The sequence below is a fragment of the Sitodiplosis mosellana genome, unplaced genomic scaffold, assembly GCF_009176505.1.
Source record: "Sitodiplosis mosellana isolate CC-2019 unplaced genomic scaffold, AAFC_SMos_1.0 Smas_scaffold_2, whole genome shotgun sequence".
NCBI lineage: Eukaryota > Metazoa > Arthropoda > Insecta > Diptera > Cecidomyiidae > Sitodiplosis > Sitodiplosis mosellana.
Genome location: NW_022595245.1, coordinates 8,194,987 through 8,209,998, shown reverse-complemented (window position 1 = coordinate 8,209,998; position 15,012 = coordinate 8,194,987). Strand labels below are relative to the sequence as shown.

The following is a 15,012-nucleotide window of genomic DNA, read 5'->3' as shown; positions in this document are numbered from 1 at the left end:
CTCTCTCTCTCTCTCTCTCTTTCTCTCTGTCGGCTTCCATAACATTCGAAACCAATGAAAATCAAATAAATAAATTATAGGGAGCACGGCGAATTTGAATAAATTATCGAATTTGTGCAAACAACCACCAACCATATCCCCGACCGCAATCCAGCCATTTGGTGACTCTGTGTTTTATCCTCCTTTTTTTATATATATACCATATTAAGTCGGCACTGGTCTTAGTTGTCAGAAATATGACGCGACAAAAAATAAATAAACGACAGCAAAATTGTGGCACAATTCGATTGACACGTCTTTGTGCCGTTGTGAATGTCGCAATGTTTCAAAGTGAATTATTCGGAATTTTCCTCTGTTGGGTACGATTGCTCTCGGCATAATGATGAGGACGCATGTCCGATCCACACCTCAAGTTGGGGTTCTCAACCATGCCAAATGTAAATGTCATACATGCACAACGAACTGCAATGATTTCATGAAGCCATTTGCACAGTGAACGGGCTACAAACAGTTTTCCATTTGAAGAAACTTTGTGACTGAGCAGAAAATCAAATTGAAAAGTTCTAATTAAAACTTTTAACGTCATATTCGAGTAAAAATCTTTCCCATTCCATTGTGGAAAAAGTGTGTGCGACGCAGAATGCTGGCCTTTGTAATTTATTTCAATTCGATGTTTGGGTGAAGTGACTTCAAAAGATCCAACCTATTGAAAGTCATTTCAATGGAAAAAAACAACGTCAAATGATGATTGCAATGGCTTATTTTTTTTCGGGCATAATCCATGCTCCGTGACACATTGATTTTTGATCTCACTGGTGAGAATTGCGTTAGTTTAAATGCTCATGTGCTTTTGATGGAAATCTCGTGGCATTGGTCCACGGCGTATAAATAAGTTATTGACTGTCTTATTTTCTCTCGCACAGCTGTGTCAACTCTCACAAAGTCTTCGCAGGTTTTCCATCGGATTAATACGAAGTAAACGAAACGAAGCGAAACGAATAAACAAATTAAATTGCGTCGCTGTGACCAGACGAGACAATCGAAATGCAATTATAATCCCTTTTTTTTTCTTTGTTTTGGTTCAGTTTTTTTGTCCTTGTGGTAGACAACAAAAATGACTTTATCACATGCCGTTGAATCCAAATCAGATATTTAAAAATGTGCGAATTTGTCAAAATGTCCATTGGGTGGGTGTTCGGAGCGCGTTGTGCTGTGGCATGCTCTCGATGGCTGTTACAAATGAACATGTTAATTCCATATCATTTGATAATATTCGGTCTGTAATCCCATTGAACGTTCACCCGATTTGGCTCCAGCCATCCAATTGCTTTCGCTGTCTCTGTTTCTATTAAATAAATTCTATTTCGGTCTCTGGTCCACACTGTTTTACTCTGCGTGTCTCATTTTTGTGTGAACGCGTGTGTGTGTGTTTTCGTTTCTCATTGTTCCGATAGTCGCACAATTGATCTGTGATTTGCTTTTATTGTGTCTACAACTTTTTGTTGGTTCTTGCCTTTTTTTATTTGTGTTTGCTAGTTGTTTGTTCTGTTTTCATCATCATCGCAATCGACAATCAACTGTTATGTTTTGAAATGGACTACACAAAACACACGCACATATCCACAACAAAGAGACACACGCACACACAAACACCGAAACTCAAATCGATCGAGCCCAATTCAAACAAAGGCAAATTATTTTATGGTATTCACTTTCACATCGCTAGTTTTCGAAAATGATACGATAAATGTGAGTCATTGGCTTTATTTGTGCTCTTTCGCTTGATAGCCGGAATCAAAGCACAAACATGCGCGACGCGAATCTCTTTGTGTGCGTGTGTGAGAATGCCGCTGCTGTGAGATATGGAATTGGTATGCATGTGGCTATATTACACATAAATTCCATCGAAAATTCTTCGATTCGGAGATTTATATCATTGAAATAAAAACAAACGTTGCAGAAAATTCCATAAATACGCTCTGCTGGTATATATTCGAAATAATTTATTAGAAGTGTGTGATTTCGATTGCTCTCGATGATTTGTTAACTCTCCCTTTCTCCGTCGCAGCCGATTCTCCGATGTGATGCCAAACAAACAGTTGTTTGTACACTCCGAATATTCTCCTGTCATATTCGTGCAATTTTTATGTGCAGCATTTACAGGGAATTGGCACACGTTCGCATACCTGTTGATAAAAGCGATTCATGTAAACGTTGAGTGTTTTCATAAAAATGCGCATCACACACTCACACGGAAAAAAGCCACATTAAAATTCTGAATGCATTCGACCCGAAAAGAAAGTTCGGCCAAACTATAGTTTGGACGAGAGCGGAAACGGCGACAAAAACAACAACGAAAATATAAAATAATTAACAATGATGAACAGATAAATGCCTGAATCTCGCAACAATTTGGTTCGTTGCCAAAATTATAATCTCGGCTGAGTGTTAAAGCGGAAATACAGTTTTTGTTCCCCGTAGGAAATCACATATAGCGCCGAGAATTGGATGAGTGGGCTGGATTTTATTTCCAAGTTTGGGCTTCCTGATCTTTTGATATGCATTATGTGCACCATTTGATTTATTGCCACCAAGTTGTGAGCAACCAAGTTGGCAGAATGCGTAGTTGTTGAGAGAAGTTACCCCAAATTTTGATAGATCTGCTTCGCTGCATCATATTCGCTGCTGTTTTTTTATCTCTCGTTAGTATGGGAAAAGCAACCAAATTAGATTTTCACAACAAGATCACAACAACTCCTATTATTCAGGATAATTTGCTTAAACTGTGTTCGGTGAAACTTTTCGCTCCATATTTACTCCCCGGCAAAATGAACCGAAAGAAAAATAAGATGTATTTTTAATATCTAATTTCTCTTTAACGAACAGTTTCGGAATTGTTTTGCTGCACAAAAATACCCTCGCATTCTTTGAGAGAATGAGAGAAAGCGAAGCGAAGCGAGCTCTCTAGTCGAAAGCGATAGAGAGAGAGAGAGAAAGAGAGAACAATGAAAAGGGCGATAGGAAGAGAGTCTCTAGAGTCAATGCCTTGCCCGGCGTAACAAAAACGGGTTAGCTCAACCACAATGTTCTCGTTGAAATGAACGTGTGCAAAATAAACCGAGGAAATACATTTTGTTCGTTGATTTAGTCCATTTAAAAACAAAACAACATACACACAATTATACTGGAATAGTCGACCATGTTCATTTTCGAATTCAAATTAAAGCAACAGCAACAGCAGTGTTGGATGTATTGTTCATTATGCAGTCAGAGCCATAATGTGCAGCATAAGCATGTGTCCATTTAAAATTGAAGTTTTTTGGCTTACAAGCCAAAGCACAGCACAGCACAGCACACTCAAGACGATTACATCGCCCAATTTGATAACGAACTAAAAGTATTAATGGCTTTTTGTTTGGCTTTTTCTGAAAATGTTAACTTACAACTCCAGCTCAGCAACACAAAAGCATACATATGTGAAGATAGACATGGCAAGCATATTTATTATACATGCGTTTAATTCGAAGAGAAATAATATTTTCCCAGAACACTTTTCCTATTACGAAAATGATGATTTTCTTGAATCACTTAAAATTTTCGAATAATATAGCAAAACTCCCGGGCTCAAAAGATGAATATTATATCATTGAACCGAGTCGAGAGTGCTTTGGAATAAGTGGGGTAAACAGAAAAAAGTCAAGGCAAAATTTGAATTCCAAAATAGCTTTAATAATTTTAATGAAAAATTTCATCCTTAAGCATTTGAGAAATGGGAGAAAATGCTCAACGCTTGTTTTTCATTTAGTTCTATCGTCTCTAGTCGCATTCGGGAGGTAGTATTTCGAAGTTACGATGGCTTGATGCGAAAAGTGAATAGTGCACGCATCATCAACAGCAACCACTTCAAATTATTTTCGCTTTTATAAAAAATCCGAAATAAAGGGAAACTTTGAGTCATCAACGTTACATTTTGCTTTTCCTTCTACTTTCAACGATGTGCATCAAAGAGAAGTCGATTTTTATTCCGGCAAATTTTTTGCTTTGTTTTTTCCTTACAATCACGAAGCATTAGCAAGGAAGCGGTACAAACAAATCAAAAATATTATTATGTTTGCTCTTTTGACAAGCAACACCCGAATGTACATTGAACAGGAACTATTGAGAGAAATATTTCCCATTCCGTGCGACACAGACGAAGCGTTAAAAGAGCATGTTGTTTCCTTTTGACGTGCGTCGCTCCGACAATCGAAACGAGCATAAGGACAGAATAGACAGAGCAATAGCTTATTGACTGTTATAGTACCACTAGTACTCTGGAATTGCATGCTGAACGACTATCATTACGACTTTATAAAACGCAAAGAGAACGTGCTACATGCCAAAAAATTAAGTTGATGACAACAGCGGCAAAAAAAGACAGTTCATGGAAAATAAATTGCGCCAGCGAATATTCACTGAATTGTCTGCTGTACACACAAAGAGGGAAGACATCAACGAAAACGACGAAGAGACAAAACAAGAAACATACCCGATACACTGAGCTACCGAAAAGAAAATGAATGGTTCGATTGTCAACGAACAATTTAAAATGCAACGATGAAGAAGCAATACAAACGAAGCATAAAATTGAGTCATCAAAAACTGATGAGTACAAAAACACATTCAATTCGAAAAGATCGTGCACCTCACTACGACGATACATGCTCTGTACAGTAGCAAGAACAACAACAACAACAACAACAAGAAGTCGCTATAGAATGGCTTCGTTCACTTGATTGCTGTGCGCGCAACTTCATTTTGTCTTAGGTTTTCGTTCGTTTTTGCTCTCTTTGCTTCTTTCGTTCGATTTTATTTCACTTCAATTGATGCCATTAGTGATAAAGCAAATCGTTCGGGATTGAAGCTTTGAATGGATGAACCGAACATACTGTTGCTGACTTTTTTTTTTGAAATATTGGACAAATGAACTCTTCAGCAGCCGAGCACCACCCGTCCGTCCGCCTGCCATCAAACGAACCGTACACCAAAATTGTTTTCCAATTCATTTTATGTGAAGTGGAAAACATCTTTGTGCCAATTTAGCATGCTCTCGCATTCTCGGAATCGAAGACATGGCAAACGAATGCCAGATGACTTAGCGTTTTGATTTGTCGGCTGTAAAATACACAGACTCGCCCAAAATAATTGGCAGCAAAAGCGAGCTACCAACTAAAACTGGCTCAATTTTACAAACGCATAATGATGCTGTTTCACTGCAGACGGCATACGGTTCGAGATCATAAACAGCATGACATAACTTTTACGAAGCATATTAATCGATGTTTTACAACTGCATCCAGTGCCTGTATTCTAACACCATTCCGCACACTTTGTTCGAAATTATTTCGAGCGACCAATTGTATTTTGGAAGGTGGGATCCAAACGTTCAATCAATGAAAAACAGACAAATCCATATATAACGTTTGGATGCCACCTTCCAAAATACAATTGATCGCTCGAAATAATTCCGAACAAAATGTGCGGAAGGGTGTTAGAATACCGGCACAGAACTTATTGCAAAATTTCAATTTTCTTTTTGAATTTGATACATCAAATAGATTGGATAGATCTAAAATAGACGTCATCATTTAACCGTGCAAATTTTTCATTCCATTAGAATGTCGTATTCAAATTTTTTTTCAATTTTTTTCCGCGGTTGGATCTAATTCTAACTCAAATTTAGCTCGTTAAGCTTCTGGTAATAGCGAACGTCAAAATAATTTTACGGGTTTGAATGAAGCACCAATTATATGGATCAAGTTGAAGGAAAAATTGTGGGTTTATTCGAAAGAATTTTAAGTATTCTATTAATCTTACTTCTGCTTTAGTGAAGAACATGGAGAAAAATGTGTCCCACAACGTGAAAAAGTAAAACACAATCTTGAATTCCAGGATAGAAAAGGAAGAAATATCGAGTTGCTGCTTCATTTTCCTTCCTGTCCTTCTCTGAGGCTCCTTCACTTCTGCTTTTCTCTCCATTTTTCCTCCCTCTTCTCTCTCTCTCTCTCTTCCTCGTTTGACGTTCGGTTTAGCAACGAAAAAAAAGCATTTAAATTGTGTTTGCCGATCCACATTCCGGATGTGTGCCGTTGCTATTGCATGCTCTATTGATACGAAATGACGATGGATGTGAATGTAATGTAATGAACGACGGAACAAAATTGGATTATCAATATCAAATGAACAGTGTTTTTTTTCTTTTCTATCGGTGAACATGTGCACGCGTTAAACTAACATTCTTCACATCGAATAACGTACGGAAAAAAGTAACTCAATTTTGGCATACATAAAAAAAGGCTCGATTTAATTTTGCTACTGCTATTGTCTGTTTGCACAGTGCACACACATACACATAGCGTGGCTTAGTGAAAATAAGCGAATAAACGTTGAAAAACGATAGCTGCCGCTTCTGCTGGAGAGAAAAAGCTTTTTATCTGCTTTATTTTTTAGTATTGAATACTTTGTTTCTTTGCTTTTGTCTTGGAAGCCTTTGGGCTGTGGAAAAAAAAGCGACCGAGGAAAAATAAAAGCAATTTCGAATATAGTCCACATTTTGGTGTTTTGTGAGGTTTCTTGATGCTCATTTTTTTCTGTTGTTCTTGTTACTCCCGAGCAAAACAAAAACACTAAGAGAGAGAGAGAGAAAAAGAAGAACTACAAAAGACAAAAATAAATATTGAGATTTCTTGTGTGAAACAACATAAACGCGTTGTACTTTGTTCGTATTATTCGCGGAATTGGTCTAATTCCAAAAAAATTTACATTTTTCTTGTGTTCTCTTAATTCTCCGCCCAAGATCCGATCTGTAACCAGAAGCGAAGTTTTCCCGCGTTCTCGATCAATGGCACAATTTATGGGGAAATGCGAGATTGAACACTGAATAAAAATGCAAGAAGTGGGTGAAAAAAACACGAAATGTAAACGACACTCTTGAAAATACATTATTTGAGAGCTGAAGATAACGAAAAAAAAACAACAACAACAAAGAAAGAAACCAAAATTGAAAGAAACATTTGGCGAATAAAACAAAGAGAAAAGGCAAAGTAGAAAAAAGCACAGCGTAATCCATGTGATGCGTTTCTGTTCGCCCAAAATGATTTTATTTACATTTATACGCTTTACTCCCGCCTTGCCTTCTCTCTCTCTCTCTCGGGATTTTTTCCATTCTTTTCCACAACTTTCAGAACAACGATGTGATGATGACGCTGGTGCTAGCGTTAGTGCTGTGGAATTGGCACAAATATGTACACATTACGAGTGATTGCAAATGAATTGCTCAAGGAAACGAAGAAAAAAAGCTGCATCAACAGCAACAGAAGCCAAAGCAAGAAGAGAAATTAACTTCTGGTACACACAGAGAGATAGAGAGAGAGAGAAAAAACCGTCACGATAGAAAAAGAGAGTAAAATTTTCTTTTGGCCACTCTTTTTTTTCCCTCGATGCAGCTTATCACGCTTTGTGCAAATGTAAACAGAACAATGCGGAAGGAAAGAGAAACTTCAATAAATTATGCAGTATCCGTTAAAATAGTAGACACATTTTATGCATATCGCGAGCACATTCCACTCGCTGTGTGTGTAAGCGAAAAGCAAACGACGTATTCCGTTGAAAAACGCTTGCAGCGAAAAGAACGAGTGGAAAAAAGCGAGAGAGAAAAATCACCGAATATGAAAAGAACGAAAGAAGAACAGCGGAGATGAATGGAGCAAAATATTTTCGTTGCGATGGCACACATACACGCTGAGTTTCGCGAAGAACAAACCGAAATGAAGATGCATGGGTGAATTCCCTTGAAAGAAGCTGCACAAGTGGCTGACATTTTTACGCTGATAGAATAAGGGAAAAAAGAGAACAACCAGGCGACAGTGGGGAATTCAAAAAGGACTTGCTTCGTTTTGGAACATGCAAGTGAATAGCGTTTGCTTCCTTTCCGCTGTTGTGCATCACAAGCTCACACACATTTAATCTGACATGTTTCGTTGTTATTGCGATGGTGGACTTTTTTTCGGCGTCGACACCAACCAAACGAACGAAAGACGACGACGAAAAAAAGGATATATTGGTTTGTTGTAAAGGCATGTGTGCAATGCTGTGAATGCGTTTCGCTGCGACAATTTTCAATTTTCCGCGTGCAAACACACATTCAATGGTCGGCACTCGGCGAATGTGAACTCTTAAATATAAGCTCTTTTCGGGTGGGAAAAGCACTGCACTTTGGTGTAAAACTTTGAAACGGCTTGAAGCCGCATGATGCACCAGCGGCGTGTTAGTATTAACGGGATTTCCTTGCTTCGCCTCGCACATCGACACTGATTCCATTATTCTGACCCAATTATTAGTCGGCAAACATGGAACACGTCGAGCGCGTAAATACTCGCTCTTTGGCTATGCTTCTCGCGTGTGGCAGTAGTGTATCGGCATATAAAGTGAAACCATATTTCACGGAAAATGATATTATTTTCAGGGTATGCCAGTTGAGCCGCGCGCTTTTGCATAACCATTCCACATTTTGGTTGCAGCCACACACACATTTTAAACGATGGTTTAAACAAATGAGAGTTGTTGTTGTTTTTTCGGTTGTGTTGTTGTCAATGTCGCATGGGTTCGAAGTTTGAGCGAATTTCCATGTCTCTATCGCTCTCTGGCAGAGAGAAAGCACTTTTCGAATTGTATTTGTCCATTTTACAAAATACAATACGTGCAAAGTGATCTGTGCACGCAATGCACTGACACCATTTCCATGTTTGCAGTGTCAACAATGTGGTATTTTACTTATGGATCTCGTTCGTTTGCCATGAAATAAATATGAATTTATTTCCATTTAAAATTTGGAAAACACTTTTTGCGGTTCGAGTCTCTCTCTCTCCGTCTCTCTCTCTCTCTCTCTCTCTCTCTCTCTCTCTCTCTCTCTCTCTTTCTTGGTTTCGATGCAACATTTGTGCTGAAATGTCGAAGCATGTGAAAACACCATTTACTAATTACACTTCCATTATGAAAAGCGCACGTCCGTACGTGGCTGTGTGGTGTGAACTGCAACACTTCAAGTGTGTAAAAGTATATGGTGTGGTGTTTTTGGACGAGAAAAATTAAGAATTACAACTAGAACAATATTCTGCATTGTTGCAGCGAACATTTTCTTCGGTTTTTGAATAGAATTGTACGCAAATGACAAGTCACAGATCGTAATTTTCAGTTAAACCATTGTGTGTGTTGGCAACTTAAATTTTCTTCATCCATCAAAATATTATTTCAACTTTGGCCTCAACTAATGGTTTGGACTCATTACAAAATAATACTGTTCCATTTTCGTATTTACTACCGTATTTTCGAAATCTTATCATAGGATTTATAATGCTTGAAATATTCTGTTCGGAAAATGGATAAAATATATATATTTGAAACGATCCGAAAAGATATGCGCATTGAATGCTTTTCAATAAAGAATTTATATACGGAATTTCATACAATTTATTCCTTATGTCGAATGCTACAATTTTAGCCAGGCAATGACCAACAAAGATGCTATCTAGGAAAATGGTTATTATTACTATTGCTGTGTAATATTGGTTTTATTGCATTTATCTGAAAATAAATCATAAAACTTTAAAGACAGTATTACAATGGTAATATCATTTTTCTGTGCAAGAGTTTGAATCACAGCCCTATTTTCGAGCATTTATGGAGGAGTGGAGTGAGCTTAAAGTCTCATAAAATGTGTGTTGTGCGGTTTGCACAAGGCACACACACACACACACATATTAAGCACCCCATCCAGTTGAATTAATAAAATGCTTGACACAAAAATGAAGCAGTCGTTGTTGTTCCGTGGCTGCTGGCGTCATTTTTAATCAAAATTAAATTCATATTTATTAATTGACAGCAAAAACAGCAGCCGAACCAAAAAAAATTTAATAGTCGGATTTGAAAGTTCTTCTTCATAGGCACACATCGAAATGCACATGGCTACGACGACTGGCGGGCGCATAAAAAAGAGACATTTTCGGGATAAAGAATTATGGGCGACCATTAAACAGTGTCAGTCGAAAGTGCTCGTTAACGCAAGCGATAAAAAGGAAACTTTTTATTTCATTAAATACATTTTACCGAGTAGAAGTGACACACGCAACCGCTTAAGACACAGAAACTCCATCTCGATGGTTTGGCCAGAGTTAGTATATATACATACAGCTTGTCGCTGTCACACAATGCACACTCACACATATTGTTTGCACATAATTTTTTTTATCTCATCATTTTTGGCAAAACCTCACTTTTCATTTTTACGATTCCTTCCGTTCAATTTGGCTTTTGTCAATCCAACATTTTTTTCACATACACACACACACAGTCTTTCTCTTGTTCTTTTACTGTCTCCGTCTTTGGCTGGCTGCTTCATCAGATTTAATATACGAGAGTTTTCATATGTGTCCAAATGATCATCATTATAACGAATGATCCGAATAAAAAAAAGCGTAGTAGCTTAAGTGCTTTGAGGAGTGACCATTAAAACAGCGCATCGAATAAAGTGCCATCACTCAAAGTGTAAATGGCAAATGATAATTTGTAACGAGCAATTTCGAACTACATTTTCAGCTCAAACGAATTAAGCAATATACCGATTCATGCACGGCCATTCGTATATTACTATTGATGCAATCGTATGGTTTCAAAGGGATGAATGAAATGAAAATTTCGTTTCTCGTCAGAGAAAAAAAAACACAAAAGTAGATTGATTCGAGAGTTTTATGTTGTTTTTTGTGGTTTTCTCTTCTTTTGGAGCGTCAGTGGGTTGCATGCACGTTCCTCCAGTCAACGGCCATCTGACACAAGACGATGACCAAATTATCTCAGTGGGCTTGGCAAAGGCATTTCATGTGCAGACACATTCAGACATTATCCAGTTAAAAGCCAGTCAAGCAAGGCTAAAGTACTAGCTAAATATGATGAGACATTAGATTAATGACTATTTGTGTGTGGCCACAAAAGGATGAGCAAGCGAGCCAGAGAAAGAGCGAGAAAAAAAATTGTACTAATGGCACAGACATATACATGGCTTAAATCTGATTTATTGCATTTCACACCGAAAATGGGTTCGTTTCCAGATATGATTTGCCCAAACGCGCTCGCTTCCATTACAAATTCGAAAAGATGCAAACAGACGAAAACAGCTGGCATCGAGCGAGCGAGCATGCAAGCGAACGAGTGCTAGAGAGAGAGGGAGATGCAGAGAAAAGAGAGCGTCAAATTTATTCGCTTTAGCGAATCAAATAAAAATGTTATCTCGAGATAAGCCCCATAGATAATAAAAGGATTGGTAGCAACACGCATGGATCAATCGAAACCATTGAAAAAAAAATCGCATCTTTTTTTTTATTTGTTCAAAACAGCAAAAATGCGCAACAATGACAAAATATAAACCGAACCAAACAAAAAAAAAATCCGGAGCTCAAAATCAAATACGTATCAAGTCACCGCATGCATATGGAAAACTGGATTGCAGGAGCTGAAGCATTAACAAAATACTTACTTGAACAACGTAGATTGACGTTGTCTTTGGGCGCATTGGGATTGTGAACCTTTTTCTAAAGTGAGCATCAGCTCGAAGCAATTTAAAACAATACGCAGCAAATAAAAGCGCGCACATTTGCGAGTGAATGGAAGCAGAAGCGTACGAAGCACATTTGCACATATACACACACAGTGCCTTACTTTTATCTTGTTCGTTGATCTCGTTACGCCTTGATAGAGCCGCGCCGAGATGTAAAAAAGTTCTCTTGCAAGAAGCACACACACCAAACCAAACCAAAACCATTGGCATCTAATGACACAGTTGGGGTTGATAAAATATCACATAAAACACCAGCTAAGATTTCTTCATACTTAATATTTATCCAACGGATCTGTCGTTATTTAAAGCCTGGGCCCACGGATCAACACACATACACATACCAGCAACGACGAATATGAAATAAAACGAAAATAATGTCGTAGAATAATAGCAAAAACAGGAGCAAAAAGTGAGCGAAAGGAAGAGAAGAAACTAGGAAAAAAAACAAATACTAAATGAAAAAATCGTTAAACTAAGTGGAAAAAAATGGAAAAAAGAATAGAAACGAATGGAAATAGGCATAGATCAAAACGGAAGTGAAAAGTACACATTAAGTCATGCATCATGAGCGTTTAAGATGATTGCAGTTAGATTTTGTTCAACGAGCAACCACTCAACAACAACGACAACAGTAAAAAAAAAAACAAATAGAAAATCTGGACGGAAAAAAATAAATGCCAAAATTCATAGAAGTATATATTTGGATGAAACATTGTGAAACATCATGCGGAAAACATACTAAATGTTCGTTTGAGTGTCATATTGGGAATGAACGTGGAAATGACATGCAGATAAAACAGTAGGAAAATTGTATTTTAATGTCAATTTTCCTTTGGCTTGAAATGATTCAAATCATTTCCACTAAAATTTACAAATGTTTTGAACTGATGCGCTGGCCAAATTCAGATTAAATTTCGACGAATATTACCCAAAGCTTTTGAATATTCCAAACTAAATATGTAGAATCAATGATTGTTGCTACTGGCAAACGGTAGAATTCTATAGAATTTCTCTCGATGACACAATTTTATTCACATTCAAACAAAACCAAAACTCTGTCAACAGACACATGATTATTATTTGGCTATCATGTCTCCCTAGTCGAAAATCATACAGTGTAATTTGATTGGATGTTCCTTTCAGTAATTTATTCCCGTTAGAATTGAAGCGTTATTGGATTTTAATTGATTGCACATTTGTATTTATGGCTCGTATTTTTGCCGCCAGATTAGAACAATGCATCGTTAGATGGGGTTTAATATTGGATGAACGGTCAAATATGAGCCACGATTTTTCCCTCAACGCAAAGCAAAATGCCAGCACAAGAGACTAATTTGGTCTTTAGCATTTAATTAAAAAGCAGAGACATGGATTTCTGACACCAAAACTAGATTTGATTAAACGTTACACTATCTCTATTTTTCTGTTCTTCCTTCTGCCCATCTCCCTCCCCCCTCTCTCTCTCTCGCCATATCCCTTTATGGGGAGAAAAAAGACCTCTCATATTGGATCATCATTTCCAAAGCGCAAGCATGTGACGTTCGTATGTTTAGCAACGCTGGGGCGAAAAAAAAAATCGTTTTCATATTTGCACGACGCAAATTGGTTTACGAAGTATTGACCACACACATACTGGATATTGGATGCTATACATATTTATTTCATGCACATGGAAAATGCCAAAAACCACACAGATGCTTTGCTCACACCGAGATTCCGCCGAACAAATGCTTGTGGATATGCGAATAAATATGATTAAAGACTTTGTACACAACGTTCCGTTGCTTCTCTATCGCCTCCCGGCTGCTACATTCCTCATTCGACTTCGCTCTCTTTCACACTCAACTCGTTTTTGTTGGTGCGGATTGTTCCATACGAAGTGCATTCAACATTTTCTATTTGGTCAATCGGTATTTGCTTTGTATGCGGTGCGCAAATACAATCACCATATCTTTGCATAATTGGTCAGTTAGACGATATAGTGGATGAATCGTAGTCTGGCTGTGCCGTGCATTTGGATTTCGCTTTGCACAACGTACATTTCACCCAATGTTTACTCGGTTCACCAATGTAGTTGCAATTATCTTTACACTCTATTTGTGTTGTAAATAATCTGAATTTTAACGCACCACACCACTGTATGTGTGTTGTGTGTGTGTGTGTGCGTGCGCTTTTTTCCGTTTGGCTTATTGGCGTTGAGTAATGCATTAAACTGATCAATTCAATATTGTATTTTCCTGCGAACGAAACATTTATTGGAAAATGTTTCGAATGCATTTAACAAATTTAACCGAATGATATTGATTTATTTTGCGGTTGCATTGCCAATTGCCATCTCAAAATGCCATTTTGGTTTTGTACACGGTTTAGTGCGGGCAATGCCACATATATGAAAATATTGTATTGAATATTTGAACAAAATCTTTAATTCAACTCATTATTTGCTCTTTTACATTTTAGATTAAACATAATCTGGACACCAGATTACCGGACTTTTAATACACGTGCGATGACCCGAACCATACATTTCTATTACCGGAAACAAATATTTTGCCACCTGAAGTGAGTACAACTAGAGTCTGGTTACTGAACATTCAGTTTTATTTTATCAAGCTGAAAGAAAGAAAAAATCAAATCATTCCAATTTCTATTTGGTTTACAACGATGGGACTTTAATTACACGTATTACAATATCCCACTGTGTTGAATATTAAAGTTTTGTATATTTGAAGAAGAATTCATAAAGAACTAATGTTACTTTTATCGATTCTATCGTGCTTTGCCTCATTTTTCCATCTAACAAACCGAGACGGATTGAGTCCTTTCAATCACGTATCAACACTTTCTGCATGCAGAACTGCCGCTTGGGGAGAGTTCATTCCTGTTGCGAGTTCATATCACGCCAAGTATAAATATGGAAATGATAGTCCGACTGAAATAATGAGCAGTAAATCGAAAAGTTTGTTAATGTGCCGTCAATTATGACATTCAGCTAGAATTCCAAAAATACATCGTTTGTGAATAGAAGTAACGCGACGAATTGTTTTTCTTGTGAAAAAGAATCATTATAATAGACAATTATAGTATAGTATAACTCAGCTGGAATCTTCGATGCCAAACGTATAATACAGTGTAGTGCTAGCACACGTATACTGAAAATATATACGTACATTGCGTAGGTTCCGAATGCATGCTCGGTATTACCGAGAGGTATTCGTTATTAGTTTTCTTAGCTTCAGCAAATATTTCTTGTATATCACAAACGCTTAGCAACAACATAATCATAAATAATTCACGTACAGTAAACACAAGAGTTTCATGTAATAAAATGTGACTTTGTGGTCAATTTCATGTTTCAACTTAAA

At 37.4% G+C, this 15,012-nt stretch overlaps 1 protein-coding gene across 4 annotated transcripts in view; it reads left to right on the top strand.

Moving 5' to 3' along the window:
- Positions 1-15,012, top strand: part of LOC129564844 (insulin-like growth factor-binding protein complex acid labile subunit) — a 28,900-nt gene that overhangs the window by 8,383 nt on the left and 5,505 nt on the right. For all 4 annotated transcript variants that reach the window (XM_055439015.1, XM_055439018.1, XM_055439017.1 and 1 more), the window contains one exon: positions 14,108-14,209. In XM_055439015.1, the coding sequence (XP_055294990.1) occupies positions 14,108-14,209 (102 nt within the window). The remainder of the gene's footprint in view (positions 1-14,107; positions 14,210-15,012) is intronic.